The sequence below is a fragment of the Staurois parvus genome, unplaced genomic scaffold (genome assembly GCF_062004578.1).
Source record: "Staurois parvus isolate SC_StPar_1 unplaced genomic scaffold, SC_StPar_1.0 ptg002119l, whole genome shotgun sequence".
Lineage (NCBI taxonomy): Eukaryota > Metazoa > Chordata > Amphibia > Anura > Ranidae > Staurois > Staurois parvus.
The window spans coordinates 176460-193550 of NW_028319915.1; the positions used below are offsets into that span (position 1 = coordinate 176460).

The 17091-nt window shown below is 47.0% G+C and overlaps 1 protein-coding gene and 1 long non-coding RNA gene across 2 annotated transcripts in view; one reads left to right on the forward strand and one right to left on the reverse strand.

Moving 5' to 3' along the window:
• LOC149432659 (uncharacterized) lies at positions 1–10345 on the forward strand. The gene is made up of 5 exons (XR_016308982.1): positions 1–109; positions 2819–2880; positions 5275–5452; positions 9875–9985; positions 10099–10345. It is a non-coding gene; the product is annotated as an uncharacterized LOC149432659 (long non-coding RNA).
• Positions 9624–17091, reverse strand: part of LOC149432660 (NACHT, LRR and PYD domains-containing protein 1a allele 5-like) — a 23056-nt gene continuing 15588 nt past the window's right edge. The window contains exons 3-4 of the mRNA XM_089665081.1: positions 14222–14272; positions 9624–10313 (exon numbers count right to left, since the gene is read on the reverse strand). Coding sequence (XP_089521207.1) covers positions 10051–10313; positions 14222–14272 — 314 coding nt within the window. The 3' untranslated portion in view covers positions 9624–10050. The remainder of the gene's footprint in view (positions 10314–14221; positions 14273–17091) is intronic.

The window sequence follows — 17091 nt, forward strand, 5'->3', positions numbered from 1 at the left end:
CCCCACCCACACCGCAGCCCCGGCTCCATCCTCCCCCCCTAGCCCCCCAGCTCCTGATGCAGGAAGAGTCTTGAGCTACTCAGCTGCCCTGAGAAGGGGAGGGAATTCTGTGAGTGCGCCTGTTGCGCAGGGTGTGGGATCAGGGGTGCAGGCACAGAGGAGAAATGTGGTGCAGCTGCGGTGGGAGGGTAGGAACCCCCCCCCATCAGAAGGGAGGTAGTTGATAGAATAATTGAGATGGGGTTCCGAGCTGCTGACATTTTTGCTTTCATAGCTCCAGTAGGGACGGGGGAGTATGACATCTCCTTTCAGAGGGCTGAAGGGCTGGACACATTCTGGATAAAATATGAGCATGAATGTAAGGGGACCCCCAGGTGGGAGGGGCTTGTACCAAAGGTGGTGTCCAGACAGGCGTTGGTTAAAAATGTAACTATACTGGTACGTAATGAGTCAATCCCACCGGCGGATATAGCAGTGTGGCTAGGGAGGTGTGGGGATGTACTAGCCCCCCTTAGAAAAATAGTGGATGATAGGGGAATTTGGACTGGGGGGTGGACTGCTACAGTTAGATTGAATGTGGAAGAAGGCAGGGTGAAACATCTACCCACATCAGCCTTTATTGGTAGAGACCGACTTATTGTCTTCTATGACGGGCAACCAAAGGTCTGCCACAGATGTGGCAATAAAGGGCATTTTGCTGCAACTTGCGAGGTCATAAAATTCTCGCTGTGCCAGGGTATCGGTCACTCAGCCCGTGAGTGCAATCTCATTCGGTGCAATCTGTGCCTACAGTTAGGGCACTCGTACAATCGGTGCCCAGAGGCACTTCATAATTTACCTGGGCTAGAGGAAGAGCTGGATAGGATGGAGGCCGAGGAGAGGGGCACAGAAGCTCCTCCCCCTGGCGATTCTGCCAAGACAAGTACCCAGTGTCAGGAATGGACTTGCCAGTAATGGTGGGACTCACCTGCCTTGTGGGCTGCAGTACCAGGGCTGGCCAACGGGTGCTCTCAGCAATCAGAGACTCAACCCTGCAGTCAGCCAAAACACCTGAGGCTGATTACAGGTGTATTTAAGGGATGGCCAGACCTGCAGTCTGGGCCTTGGTGTGTGTTTTGCTATGGGCCCCTGTATCTTGTTACCTGCATTCCTGTTCCTGTCTGACTGATTCGTTACTGACCCTGCCTGATCCGGACCTCTGCTGACTTCTCCTGTTTGATCCCTGGCTTGTGACCCCGACCAATCTCTGCCTGACCCCCTGTACCTACCTGCCCGTTAGTTGCTGTACCCGGCTCGTGACCTGACTACTCTCTCCCTGCTCCTCCTGTTCCTACCTGCCCGATTGTTATTGACCCGGCCTGCCTGACGACGCTTGCATTGTATGTATTGTTATCTGTGGGTGGTTTGGTTCGTTTGCACTGTTATGTTTTAGTATTGCACTGCGTTTATGTATTGTTAGTGTTAATAAATCGTATTGTTTATAACATATCTGAAGCCTGCGCTTCCCTGTGTCAGTTCACATACCTCTGGTCATACCCTGGAGCCCTGACACCCAGGTACCTGTAACATCTACTGTATCCCCTAGTGTGCCTGTGACTGTCCCCTCTGTAAAGTCTCCTCATCTCCCTGTGTCTTCCCCAGTGTCGTCTACCCTTACCCCTAGTGTTCCTGTGCCCCCTGCCCAGAAGAATCGGGGTGTTGGGGCTAAGTGTGTGCCCAAGGCGCCTTCTGTAACACCCCCTCCAACTTTACTACCACTCCGTCAAGACCCTGTAAAGGGCAAGGCGGTTTCTGAGGGAGGTCAAGGGAGGGTGGATCAGGCAATTCCTGATCCTGGAAGAAATAGGACAGATAGAGTTGAGAGGGAGGGATGGTCGGTGGTGGGGAAAGGGAAGAATATTGTGGTGTTGACCCCCGCATCTTCCATATCCTCTTTGGAGGTGGAGGATGAATTTTTTTCCAATAGGTTTGGGATCCTTTCAGGGGGTGGGAGTGATTCTGGAGATGCCCTTTCCCCTATGGAGGATGTGGAGGCAAGATGTAAAAAAAGGGACAGGTCTCCGGTTAGGCCGAGGAAGACTAAGGTTAAGAAACGACCATCTCAATTACCTTGATGGCAGTTCCCGCTCCGATAAATGTGGCAACCATTAATGTTGCCAGCATAAAGTCTGTAGGTGATAGAAGTGTGGCCTTATTTTTGCTCAGCAGTATTTGTGCTGATGTTTTGTTTTTGCAAGAGACCCGGCTCAGCAGTCTTGCGGATGTCCATCTGGCAAAGAGGGAGTGGAGGTATGGTCCCTCCTTCTGGTCTCTTGCGGCCGAGCCATACAGTTGCGGTGCTTTTTACCGGCATGGTAAAGTGTCGGCGGGTCATCGAGGTGGAGGTTGGAAGGTGTATGGTCTTAGACGTCCTTGTGAAGGGGCAAGAGCTAAGGCTCATTAACATCTACGGTCCCCAGTCTACTTGGGATAGGAAATGCCTCTTTACAAGGATTAAGCCTTTCCTTTTTACGTCCTGGCAAGTTGTCTTTGGAGGAGACTTTAATACTGTCACTAGGCTGAAGGACAGGAAGGGCTCCAATGACAGGCTGGAGTATGACAGCGTTTTTCTAAATGCGATAGTCAGGGAAGCAGGTCTGGAGGATGCCTTAATTAAGCGCAGCCCAGACAGCACGGGATTCACTTTTAGGCGAGGTAGAAGTGAGAGTAGAATAGATAGGGTTTTTTTTAAAGGGGGACTCCGCCTTCTCGGCACCTGTGTGTCAGGCGGTGGAGTTTTCCGACCACCTTTTGCTGACTGTGTCTTTAAATGTTTCAGATACGCCACTGAAGGGGAGAGGTGTCTGGAGGTTGAATTCGGCTCTGCTGGACGATGAGGAGGTGAGACGATCCTTTGAGGATTTTTTTCAAGCTCAGGAGACCATCCTGGATTTCTGTGGCAGTAAGTCGGAATGGTGGGAGCTTACCAAAGTGCGGATTGGCAGGTTTTTCAAGGCCCTAGGTAAGAAAAAACAGTTTGATAAGTACATTGCCTACCAACAGTTACAGAGGAAGCTTGATTGCCTTGTCTCTGATGGTGGAGATTCTGGGGCAACCTCAGAGGTTAAACTTCTCCTCAGAAAATAAATATCAGTACGATCGGCATGCCTCCTTGGTTCTGGAGAGGGATTATGGGAAGTACCATTCGCCTGACCCTTACCAGAACTGCAAGCAAGGTGTAGTGATTAAAACAATCACCAGTCTAAGAGATAGTACGGGATCCCTGACAAAATCCAGGTCAGGAATCTTGGAGGTCTCAAGGGCGTTCTTTGAGGATCTTTTGGGGGAGAAGCACCTCAACCAGGCAAGGATGTCAAGCTTCTTGGAGTCTACGCCAGGTTTAGAAAATAACATTCTGCCCACAAGTTTGACAGGTGAGATCACAGCTGAAGAGGTTGCCAAAGCCATAGATAGTCTGGCCATTAAGAAGACACCTGGGCCAGATGGTTTGACAGCAGAATTCTTTAAGGTTTTTAAGTCCAGCTTGGCACCTCGCCTTGCGGAGATCTTCAATAACTGTCTGGATGAGGGTTCACTCCCTCCATGAGGAAATCGGCTGTGATCTTGTTGTCAAAGGGTAAGGACCCTTCGATGATTGAGAATTGGCGCCCCATCAGCCTTCTCAATGTCGATAGGAAGATTCTGGCCAAGATCCTCTTCTGGCGCTTGTCGTCAGTGGCAGATGGGTTGCTTTCACAGCATCAGCACTGTTCGGTTCAGGGCAGAAGTACACTCTCAGCGGTGTTAGCTGTCCGGGAGGTTCTGGAGCGATGCAGGGCTGATGGCAGTGGGAAGTATTTGCTGGCACTGGATCAAGCCAAGGCCTTTGATCGGGTAGACCACAAGTACCTCTGGCAACTCCTTGACCGATATGGCCTGGAGGGGAGGTTTATTGGCTGGTTGAAGACATTGTACGAAGGGGCGGAGAACTTCATGTTGGTCAATGGTTGGGTTGGGCAGCCTTTCGAGGTTGGCTCAGGGGTGTCCGCTGAGTCCCTTGCTCTATGCCTTTGCCATTGACCCTTTCGTCAGAAGGCTAGATGGCGGGGCGTTGGGTGGGGTGCCGGTGGGCACTACTGGTGGGCTGACTTTGAGGGTCGTGGCCTATGCTGATGACATGTCTGTTTTCATCTCTGGGACTGATGAGGCGCAGGAGGTGGTCTCAGAGATGGAGCAGTATGCGGAGGCATCAGGCTCCAAGACCAATCATGACAAGTGTGAGGTTTTCTGGATGGGTAGGGAAGGTGAGAACTTCTCGCTTCCGGATGCCTTCCCAGTGCCCCAGCCAAAGATCAAAGTGTTAGGCATCACATTTGGGCCCCGATGATTATGGTAAACAAAACTGGGAAGCCAGGTTGTCTGATGCCGAGGTTAAAGTGAGATGCTGGAAGGGAAAGGGTCGATCTGATCAAGACCTACCTGATTCCGATCTTTTTGTACATCAGTTACGTTTGTCTCTTGCCAGAGTCTCTCTATACGAGGGTCTACAGCTGTTTCTTCCTGCTATTATGGGGGAACAGGCTGAACCTCTTGAAGCTGAATGTGACCTACCGATCCAGGCGGGAGGGTGGCCTAGGGATGGTCAGCCCAATTGTTTTCATCTCTGTTATGTTTGTAAAACATCATTTTGGTAATATGCTGAAAGAGAAGCCGCCTGCATGGGTAGGTTTGTTCTGGACTTGGTTTAAACCCTTTCTGAGCTGTTGGGAGAGTGGGGGGCCAGTGTGAAGCCTGAGAGTCAAGCACGGTAAGCTCCGGCTTGTGTCGCCCAGAGTTTGAAAATACTTAGGCGGTGGTGTGTGACGGCGGAGGAGGTCAGATCGCCTCCTGGGAAATTTCTCAGGGAGAGGATCATGGCCACCGCCTTTCACGCACCTCTGGCCTTGAAGGATTGCCCAGGCCATAGTCTGTGGGAGGGTCTGAGATTAATAAATATGGAAAGGATTCCCTTAAGGTTTAGGGACCAGGCCTGGCTCACGTTCCATGGCAGACTATATGTGAGAGGGAACTTGAAGTACCGTTCTCTGGATGACCGTGGTTGTCCAAGGACGGAATGTGGGGGTGAAGTGGACACTATGGACCACTTCTTGCTTCAGTGCTCTTTCAATATAGAGGTATACAAAGAGGTGGGGAGGGCTCTAGACATCCCCTTCCTGCACTGCATGTCTTATGCAGAGTGGGTATATGGGGCATTGGAAAGACGTGTGGGTTTTGATTTTGACACTCTTTTTCTAGTTTGTCTAGTGGTCCGTTACTACACTTGAAACGCACGGTGACAGGTTTCCATTCGGCAGAAAGTCCTTCCTGTTTCGGTGGCGGTGTATGACATTCTTGGTGAAGTTGGGAAAGTTCGGGGTCATGAGAAAGACAGACTGCGGCGAAGGGCCTGGATAGAGGCGTGGAGGAATATCAGGTCTGTAGCCGTGATCTGTTGATCTCTGGGTGAGGATGCTGTTCTTCTTTTACTCTGTGTTTTCACTCCCTTAGATTTTGAAGAAGTCCTTTTGAAGAGAGGCTACATGCATCTGAAGACCTATGTTTCTTAGCCTTTGCTATATGTATTTGTTAGTGTCCCTTTTATATTAGATTGGATAGGGTCATAAAGGCCTTTTTGCCCGATAGGCTGTAAAGGCCTGGATTAATGTTCCTTTCAGTATGGGTTTTTGGGTATTTTTCTGATGCTGTCGCCATAAATAGGCCATAAAGGCCTGATATTTTACCGGATGGGCCCAATGGCTTAATTACTGCTTTCTTTCTTTTGAATATTTTGTACATATTATTTGTTTTATTCTGTATAGGACCAGAACGGCCTCTAGTTGCTTCTTTTGGAGACTTGTAGTCCTTCTTGCTTATTTTTCCTGTGTTGGTATGTTTTTTTTAGTTAGGACGGTGATGTAACCAGATAGTTTTTTCTATTTAGTTGTAACCAGAACTATGGATTTTGTATTTATTTATTTATTTGTATGTATTTTTGTAAAAAAAAAAAAAAAAAAATGTTTTTTTTGCTGGTTGCAAGATTCTTTTAATAAAAAAAATCTCCAGCTATCCTACAAGCTAGAACCCTGGTGTTAATCACTCTTCCACTGTCCACACACCCCCACACCAGACACACCACAAACGGTAGCCTGCCACCACCCAACAGTTTGTCCGCAAACTGGTCTGCTGGGCCACCACACCCACACAGATCTCCATCTTTCAGATCTGCTACTTTACAATCTGCATGCAATCTGCCAACACGCAGTGCAATTGCATACAGATAGGCAATGAACCTGACCGAGCGTATAAAGACACTGCAATACAACAATCTCTCCGGAGATATGAGCCTGAGCTTAGTACACAGAAGTCACTTATTAATTTTATGATTTAATATCCCCAAAGTGGGCAGTGCATAAAATATGTACAAAGAAAAAACAATTACAGAAAATGCAAAAAGACACACAATTGGCTATTCACTAATAAAATAAAAGGGAATAAAAACAGAAATAAAAACTTTTACCAAGAGTTATCCTGCGACTGGAGCAAGTCAGAGAAAGTCCGCGATTCGCCAGTCAAATAGAACCGGCTCCGTACGAATCACCCCGTCCATATCTCGGGGTCCTCAATTTATTGAAATATGGACGTAGGATGGACATTAGACCTTGGCCAATCAACCCTGGGGGGTGTTCCTGTACAAGCCCACAGGACATTCTGGGTTCTGAAATGCCCAAAGTTGATTGGACCAGGAACGGTTTGAACAGGCAAGTCAGGGATAGAATTTCCAACACCAGCGCATCAGTCCGATCACGACATTACCAATCGCTGTTCAGCTGTCACAATCAGGCACCATATAACCAGTTTCTGTGTTTCTCTGGGATCCTACAGAGGCTACAAATACAGTTTTACATGCAGATGTAGCCTACAGTTCGTCCAATCAGAACAAAGTATTTTCATCTCTCTGCAACTAATATTTTAGCTTTTAAGAGAGATGAAATATATTCCATTGATCTGATGATATAAGTCAGAGCTCCCAGACACATCGGAGCCACTCCTGGTCTCCTACTGCTTCACGAAGCTGAAATGGCTGGAGCTCCTCTTTTAAACTTCAAGAAGGTGGCAAAGTCTGACTACATAGGTGGCAATGTTTTATTGGCATCTAGGTGTCACCTCCAGCCTAGAAGCTGCTCTGTCCTTTCAGATGCTAATTGGTGGCCATATGTATCTGACTGAACACTTAACTTATCTTTAATAACATGGAACTAAGCTAGATATACAATGACACATTTCTACAGATCACATCTCAACTACCCGAATCTTTCATTTATGTCACAGACCTATACAATTTTCCCTGTCTATTTGGAAGAGATGCAAGGTTAAATTTGCGCTGGCCTCTGATTGCTCTCCCTTGACAAATGTTCTTTTTAATCCCATCCTTCCGGACAGTCTGGCCATGTCCCAAATGCTCCCTTGGGCTTCAGCCGATCTCTTCCAACTGCGCCATCTGGTCCACCCGGTGACTCGGGTACTTAAACCCTTCTCTGTTATCCAGAAAAAAGCCCATCTACCTCCACAGCATTTTTATGTCTATTTACAGATACACCATTTCCTTTCTACCTTGTCACCCTCTTTGACCCTTGAGAAGCCTACTCCTTTTGAGCGTCTATTTATACAGGGACCACATCAAAGGGGCATAATCTCCACTACATATAAGCTGCCATTTGGATGGACACCTATCCCTTATTCAATGACACCCACCTCTATATGCGCAAATGGCCCCAATCTCTCAGCTGTGACATTGATTTGGTGCAGTGGAGAAAGATATGGGAAAACGCATCTAGATCTTCCATATGCCTAGTCTATAAGGAAAATTTGTATAAAATCATGATGTTTTGGTACAGAACACCTGATATACTCCATGCCTGTAACCTGAGTGCTTCTCCTGCCTGCTGGCGATGTGGGAGGGAATCAGGATCCCTTTATCATAACGATCCCGAATCACAAGCCTACTGAACGACATATCAGATTGTATGTCGCTCCACTTCCTTAAACTGAACCTCTCCAAACCAAGCTCCTAGTCTTCCCCCCCAGCCCAGACACCACCCCCCACTGACTTCTCCATCACGTCCAACAATGCCACCATCTTGACTCCAACCTATCCTTCCAGCCCCAAGTCCAATCTTTAACAAACTCATGCAGACTCCACCTCCGCAACATCGCCAAAATCCGCACGTTCCTAACCCCAGAAACCACTAAACAGCTCATCCACTCCCTCATCATATCACGACTCGACTACTGCAACTCCCTCCTCACTGGCCTGCCTCGCCACAGGCTATCCCCGCTTCAGTTGATCCTCAATACATCAGCCAGACTCATCCACCTTACCAACCGCTCCGTTTCCACCACCCCCCTCTGCCAATCCCTTCACTGGCTTCCGATTGCCCAACAGATAAAATTCAAAATCCTAACACTGACGTACAAAGCCGTCCACCATACTGCCCCGAACTACATCACCGACCTAATATCCAAGTACCACCCAACACGCACCCTCCGCTCCTCACAAGACCTCCTTCTCTCTAGTTCCCTGGTCTCCTCCTCCCATGCTTGCCTCCAGGACTTCTCCAGGGCGTCACCCATCCTCTGGAACTCCCTACCCCAATCCATCAGACTATCACCTACTCTCCTCTCCTTTAGGCGCACCCTGAAAACCCATCTCTTCAGGGAACCTACCCCACCCCCTGCTAACTTGCCGACCTCCTCCACTCTTCCAACCACTCCATCCCCCACAGCTATCTCCTCCTGTGCCACCATCCCCTCCCTCCTAGATTGTAAGCTCGAAAGAGCAGGGCCCTCAATCCCCTCATGTTTTGCATTGTATTGGTATTGTTCTGTCACATGTTCTGTCCCCCTTTGTAATGTACAGCGCTGAGTGAACTATTGGTGCTATATAAATGCTGCATAATAATAATCATATTTTTTGGGAATGTAGGTCCATCATTCCCTTTTGGGAGGATGTATGGTCCCTGCTACGTTCTCTACTACGTACCGACCTTCCTTTTGAACCCGTTTACTTTCTATTGGGCCTACCCTTCCCAGGCATCCCCAAACTGTCCAGGAAACTCTCCGTACATGTTCTGGCTGCGGCCAGGAGAAGCATTCTGATGTGCTGGCTCTCTTCCACACACCCCTCACTACTGACATTAAGATCACTACAGATATTAGAGACATGGAATACCTAACCGCTCTCCATGCCAGCTCTGTAACCATATTTGAAACTATATGGAACCCATGGGATGCCTTTCCACTGTTGCTTTATTGACATTCTATGTTTTTTTTTTTTTCTTTTTTTACCTTTTATATGTTCTTATCATCAAAGGACCTCTTTTTCTTTTTTTTCTCTCTTTCTGTTTTTTTCACAATTTCATGTATACGTGTGACAACTCAATAAAAATGTTAATTACAAAATAATACAAATCTAAATTGCAATGCATTTACAAATATATGTAAAAATATATGTTAAAATTACTTTTTTTATATGGTAAAAAAATCTGAAGAACATTAAAAAAAAAATATTTTTAAAAATATATTTTTTTCAAATGTATTCTTCAGATTTCAAATATATTTTTCTTCCATATGGGTAGGGCGGTCAGAAAGCTGTTAATATCCAAAACTGAAAGGGTTTATTCCCTGTGTTAGGATAGCAGGATGAATGTTGAGAATCCTTTCTTTGGCCATTGGGCCAGTTGTACATCCCGACATGGAGATATAATAAGATGTTTAACCTGAGCAGCTGTATGTAGGTTGGGTGAAATGGCTCTATGATATTAGGTGTAACCTTTATTATTTTATTATTATTATACAGGATTTATGGCGCCAACAGTTTACTCAGCGCTTTACAATATAACGGGAGACAATACAGTTCAATACAAGAGGGTTAGGAGAGCCCTGATCCTTGGAGCTTACAATCTAAGAGGTAACCTTGCTATAAATCAGCTGAAAATCCTAAAATGAAATAAATGTCTGAACATTCTCACAACTTCATTGTCCTTCTAAACTGTTAATCAGCTGCTTGTTGGTCTTCTTTAGAACCTCGAGTAGCTTGCTCTTGCCATCGTCTCCCCAACCTCTGGCAATCCTGAATAACTCTCTCATCTTGTTCTGGGACGTCTTCTCACAACTCACGATATCACGCTGTTCATTGGTCAGAAGGTTTTTGAGTTTATCCAGAACTTCTTTTACATTGACCACATTTTGGACCAGCTTTTCATAATGTTTATCTACAAAGTGCTCTGAGGAGGAACCTGCAAGTACGAAAATATATTGTTACACCATGTATTGTCCGCTCTTCCTTCTTCAGGATCTGTGATTGTACGTTAATCTAAGCTGTTATGCTATGTTTCCCAGTATTCCTTTTTCTATTCCTGTTTGGTTACACAGTTAGGCCCCATGTACACGGGACGTTTCTGAACGTTGGAAACTGACTGCTGGAAAACGCTGGTTAAACGTCTGTTTAGCTGCAATTGCATAACGCGTTTACGTTTAGAAGCGTTTTTTAAAGATGAGCACATGAAAACCTTCCAGATGCTCAGAAGGCACTGCAAAGCATTACATTATGAACTATTTCAGGCTGTTTCAGAGGAATACAGAGAGTAGAAGCAGAGACAGCAGTATGTGTTGAGATTAGCTGAGGTGTGAGTTGCTCATTAACATTTCTTTTGTTTCCAAGGGTGGGAAAGGTGTCTGGAGGAGGGAGTCATTAAGGCCACCTGGCATGGGGTCTGCATGAGGAATTTGAGATGTGAATTGGTCATTAACATATCTTTTGTTTCCAAGGGTGGGAGAGGTCTGAGGTGTGAAAATTTCCAAGGGTGGGAGAGGTCTGAGGTGTGAAAATTTCCAAGGGTGGGAGAGGTCTGAGGTGGGAAAATTTCCAAGGGCGGCAGAGGTCTGAGGTGTGAATGGTCATTAACATATCTTCTGTTTCCAAGGGTGGGAGAGGTCTGAGGTGTGCATGGTCAATAACCTATCTTTTGTTTCCAAGGGTGGGAGACGTCTGAGGTGTGAATGGTCATTAACCTATCTTTTGTTTCCAAGGGTGGGAGAGGTCTGAGGTGTGCATGGTCATTAACCTATCTTTTGTTTCCAAGGGTGGGAGATGTCTGAGGTGTGAATGGTCATTAACCTATCTTTTGTTTCCAAGGGTGGGAGAGGTCTGAGGTGTGAATGGTCATTAACCTATCTTTTGTTTCCAAGGGTGGGAGAGGTCTGAGGTGTGAATGGTCATTAACCTATCTTTTGTTTCCAAGGGTGGGAGAGGTCTGAGGTGTGAATGGTCATTAACCTATCTTTTGTTTCCAAGGGTGGGAGAGGTCTGAGGTGTGAATTGGTCATTACAATGTGTGACCAGCTTGGTAATAACATCCTGTGTTCAGTGTTTTGTCCATCTGAGTACCTTGAAAAAACTTTGCATGCATTTTTCATGATGAAAAAAGGCTCCGGACAGCATCGGGAACTGGAAGAGTAAAAAAAAAAATTCAAACACAAACGCTTATAAACGCGATTTGCCGCATTTAGCTGCGTTTACGTTTGAAACGCTGATAATAAATCGACGTCTGAAAGCAAGTTTGTTGCATTCAAAAAAACGACTGCAAACTCAACTGCCTGTAAACGACGATGTGTACACGGACACTTAGGGAAACATTAGGGAGGGTTCAGGGGCTGCTGAAAAAAACGCTGAACAGTTCCTAAATGTGAGTTTATCAGCTGCAGTGTACATGAGCCCTAAGTCAGGTTGAAAAAAAGACACAAGTCCATCTATTTCAACCGACAACAAAAAAAAATATATAGGAAACCTCCATACAGCATATAATATCCACAGTTGATCTGGAGGAAGGCAACCCCCCCCCCCCCAATAATACAGTACATGGTCCCAGGGCCATATGTGCCAACTGGCTGACATGGGGAAGCCGGATCACATGACCATACTGGAGCAGCCTGAAAATAGGTAAGTACTGTATATACACCTTTCTTATACAGGTTAGTCAGCAAGTGTTTAGAGGGGGAAGGGAACATTTTTAAGGGCCGGTTCACACTATAGAAATGCAGTCCAGATTCTTTCCCGGATGCTCGTTTTTGACGCGTTCCAGTGGTTTTTTTATGCATTTCAGTTCATTTTTTCCCCTCTCTTGTTCTTCAATTTAAATAGGGACATGTGCATTCCAGTACATTTTTGATGCATTCCAGTACACTCCGCTGTGTTTTACCGCATTCCAGTACAGTTTGGGGCAGAAAAAATGGCACCTGTTTGACTTTTTTTCTGCAACCGGAACTGCAAGAGCTGATGTGAACTATGACACTGACAACCCTATAACCTTCTTTCTGTGCATTTTGGATGCAGAAAAAAAAGCAACTGAAACGCATGGAGTGTGAACCGGCCCTGAGGGCTGGTTCACACTATATAAATGGTAAAAATATGCAGCGCTAAAGATAAATGAGTAAATCCCCAATGCTAAAAAGTCCGATAAATTATGAAGCTTCTAGGTTAACATAACGTATTAACGTGACTTCTGTGATAAAACAACGTCTGGAAGACTGGAATGTTCGTGACTCTTGTGATGATAAACTGAGAGTAGATTACACTAACCGGATATATATGCAAATGAAGCATGGAGTAATTAAGACCTACTCCTAGTACTCTGGAAGTAGGTCACTGGATAGGTAGCTGTCATCTCCAAACTTGCCACTAGGTGTCATATCTCCCAGGACAGGCAAAGGTAGGAAATCCACAGACAGCAGCAGCAGCCAGATGAGGTGTTAACCAGGGATATCAGCCAGCAGCAGAACAGGATATATATAGAGCCACCTTCAAAAAAGGGCCCGGGCTCCCTCAATGGAAGGAAAGGAGCCACAGGCCAGAAGGTAGAATAAAAACAAATGTAGAAACCACTTACAGGATGAGCAAAAGTTCACAGCCGTCCAGCAATGGCCATGCAATAGTTGAGGATATCTGGCGGGCACCTTCCTGACGCGTTTCGTGCGCTGTGCACGTTCTCAAAGGAGGTGCCCCCCAGATATCCTCAACTATTGCATGGCCATTGCTGGACGGCTGTGAACTTTTGCTCATCCTGTAAGTGGTTTCTACATTTGTTTTTATTCTACCAATAAAACCCTGCTACACTATCAAAGCTTCTGGCCTGTGGCTCCTTTCCTTCCATTGAGGGAGCCCGGGCCCTTTTTTGAAGGTGGCTCTATATATATCCTGTTCTGCTGCTGGCTGATATCCCTGGTTAACACCTCATCTGGCTGCTGCTGCTGTCTGTGGATTTCCTACCTTTGCCTGTCCTGGGAGATATGACACCTAGTGGCAAGTTTGGAGATGACAGCTACCTATCCAGTGACCTACTTCCAGAGTACTAGGAGTAGGTCTTAATTACTCCATGCTTCATTTGCATATATATCCGGTTAGTGTAATCTACTCTCAGTTTATCATCACAAGAGTCACGAACATTCCAGTCTTCCAGACGTTGTTTTATCACAGAAGTCACGTTAATACGTTATGTTAACCTAGAAGCTTCATAATTTATCGGACTTTTTAGCATTGGGGATTTACTCATTTATCTTTAGCGCTGCATATTTTTACCATTTATGTACCACTTGAAGTTTTAGAGGTTTACTTCCTATGTCAGCTGCTAGCCATCCCTTCCTTCACTGAGACCTAGCGCTTGGTTTATTTATCTTTTTATCTTTGGTTCACACTATAGAAACACAGTCCCGATGCGTTTCTGCATGCGCGTTTTTGATGCGTTTCAGTGCTGTTTTTTATGCATTCCAATTAATTTTTTCCACTCTCTTTTTCTTCAATTTAAATAGGGGCATGTGCATTCCAGTGCGTTTTCGATGCATTCCCGTATATTCTGTTGCATTTTTTTATGTGTTTTACTACATTCCAGGACAGTTCTGGGCAGAAAAATGCCACCCGTTCTACTGTTTTTTCTGCAACCGGAACTACCAGCACTGATGTGAACTATGACACTGACAACCATATAACCTTCTTTCTGTGCATTTTGGATGAAGAAAAAAAAGCAACTGAAACGCATGGAGTGTGAACTGGGCCTAAGACTAGTTAGGTTTGGGCTGGAATTCTACTTAAAAAAAAAGAGTCAAATAATGCATTGACTGGATAAATGTTACAGTAACCGGTTTCACATACCTGCATTGCTGACAGACGCACAGGCTTTTAATTGCATTTCTCTTAATTCCCCTAAAAAAAATAATAGACACGGTAGACATATACACAACAGTGCAATCGCTTTAGAAAGCTGTATATTTCATTTTTAAATGTGTATGCATGTTAAAATATGATAAAATATACAGTAAATAGTTAAATTATTTATCTAATCCCCTGCTGATGGTGAATGTTCGCCCCTCACACAGAAATGATCGGTCTAACAATGGAATGTTCGCCCCTCACACAGAAATGATCGGTCTAACAATGGAATGTTCGCCCCTCACACAGAAATGATCGGTCTAACAATGGAATGTTCGCCCCTCACACAGAAATGATCGGTCTAACAATGGAATGTTCGGTGTAACACTGAGAGACAGAATACAACAACAAATTCAGCAGAAATGCATCTAACAAATGATGACGGATCTGCATGTTCATGAGGGAAAGAAGGATTTGATCCCCTATCATTCAGCAGGATTTCTGGCTCCCAGGTGTCTTTCATACAGGTAACAAGCTGAGATTAGAAGCAGTCTCTTAAAGGGAGTGCTGCTAATCTCATTGTGTTACCTGTATATTATTATTATTATTATTATTACATGGAGTTTATATAGCGCCAAAGGGTTTGCTCAGTGCTGTACAATAGAGGGGACAATACATGGCAAAGTACAAAAACAGACAGCGTACGAGGGGTAAGAGGGCCCTACTCTTTCAAGCTTACAATCTAGGAGGGAGGGGGAAGTGGAACAATAGGAAGTGGCTGAGGGGAATGAAGTGGCTGAGGGGGATGAAGTGGTGGGAGGAATGAGGGAGGATGGCCGTTAGGTGAGGGTGGGGTAGGCTTCCCTGAAGAGATGGGTTTTGAGGGAGCGCCTGAATGTGGGGAGGGAAGGCGACAGTCGGATGGATTGGGGCAGTGAGTTCCAGAGGATAGGGGAGGACCTGGAGAAGTCCTGCAGTTGTGCATGGGAGGAGGAGACCAGGGAGCAGGATAGAAGGAGGTCCTGTGAGGAACGAAGGGTACGGGTAGGGTGGTACTTGGGGATCAGGTTGGTGAGGTAGTCAGGGGCAGTGTTATGAACGGCTTTGTAGGTCAGGATTAGAAGTTTAAATTTGATGCATTGGGCAATGGGGAGCCAGTGGAGGGAGAGGCAGAGGGGGGTGGCAGAGGTGGAGCGGGTGGTGAGGTGGATGAGTCTGGCCGCTGAGTTCAGGATGGTCTGGAGCGGGGAGAGCCTGCACTGGGGTAGGCCAATGAGAAGAGAGTTGCAATAGTCAAGGCGTGAGATGATGAGGGAGTGTACGAGTAGTTTGGTGGTGTCTGGGGTGAGGAAGGTTCGTATCTTGGCAATATTGCGGAGGTGGAGCCTGCATGTGTTTGTGAGTGATTTGACATGAGGCAGGAAGGAGAGGTTCGAGTCAAGAATGACGCCAAGGACTTTGGCTTGCGGGGCGGGAATGATAGTGGTGTTGGTGGTGATGATGGATAGGATGGGGGGGCGCGGGGGGGGGGGGGAAAGACGAGGAGTTCGGTTTTGGAGAGGTTAAGCTTGAGGAAATGGAGCGACATCCAGTCTGAGATGTCATTTAGGAGGTGAGTGATGCGGGCGGAGATAGTGGGGGTGAGGTGAGGGGTGGAGAGGTAGATTTGGGTGTCGTCAGCATAGAGGTGATAGTTGAAGCCGTGAGAGTGTATGAGTGTGCCCAGGGAGGAGGTGTAGATGGAGAAGAGAAGGGGTCCAAGGACAGAGCCTTGGGGGACCCCAACAGAGAGGGGGAGGGGGAGGTGGTACCATTGTAGGTGACGCTGAAGGAGCGTCGGGATAGGTAGGATGAGAACCAAGAGAGAGCAGTATCTCTGATGCCAAGGGAGAGTAGTTTATTAAGGAGGAGGGGGTGGTCGACTGTGTCGAAGGCCGCAGAGAGGTCCAGGAGAAGGAGGACAGAGTAGTCGCCCTTGGCTTTGGCGTTTAGTAGGTCGTTAGTGATTTTGAGGAGGGCAGTTTCAGTGGAGTGTAGGGGACGGAAGCCGGACTGTAGAGGGTCAAGGAGGTTATTGTCAGTAAGGTGGGAGCTTAGGCGATCGTAGACTATGCGTTCAAGGAGCTTGGAGGTGAGTGGCAGCAGGGAGATGGGTCTGAGGTTGTTGGGGTCCGCGGGATCCAGGGAGGGCTTTTTGAGGATGGGGGTGATATGTGCGTGCTTTAGGGGGGAGGGGAATGCGCCAGTAGAGAGGGAGAGATTGAAGATGTGGGTGAGGGAGTGGATGAGGGAAGAGGGGGGTGACCGGAGGAGTTGAGAGGGGATAGGGTCCAAGGGGCAGGTAGTGAGGCGGGCTTCTGAGAGGACCTTGACGATTTCCTCAGTAGTGACAGGGCTGAGGGAGTGCAGTGCAGGGGGGGTTACGGTGGGCGGGGCCTTGGGAGAGGCGGAGGGCAGTGCGGTTGTGAGGGCAGAGGAGGGGGGAGAAGAAGGGGTGACGGGGGTGGGGAGGCTAGGTGGGGAGGTAGATTGCGAGTTGACAATGTCCTTACGGATAGTGTCAATCTTGTTACGGAAATGGGTGGCAATCTCGTGGGCGGTGAGTGAGGTACTGAGTGGAGGAGGGGGGGGAGAGAGCAGGGAGTTGAAGGTGGAGAAGAGTCGGCGAGGGCAGGAGGAGAGGGTGTTGATTAGGTTAACAAAGTAGGCCTGTTTGGCAGCGTGGAGGGAGGAGGTGTAAGTGAGGAAGTGTCAGCTATCCCCGCGGCGCTGGTCCCGGCGCAGGCGCAGTGCGCCGCTCTCTGCAGGGACGCGGGCACCAGTTCCTGGCCGACCGCAGCATTCAGGCTTGCGCATGCGCAGTAGGAACCGCG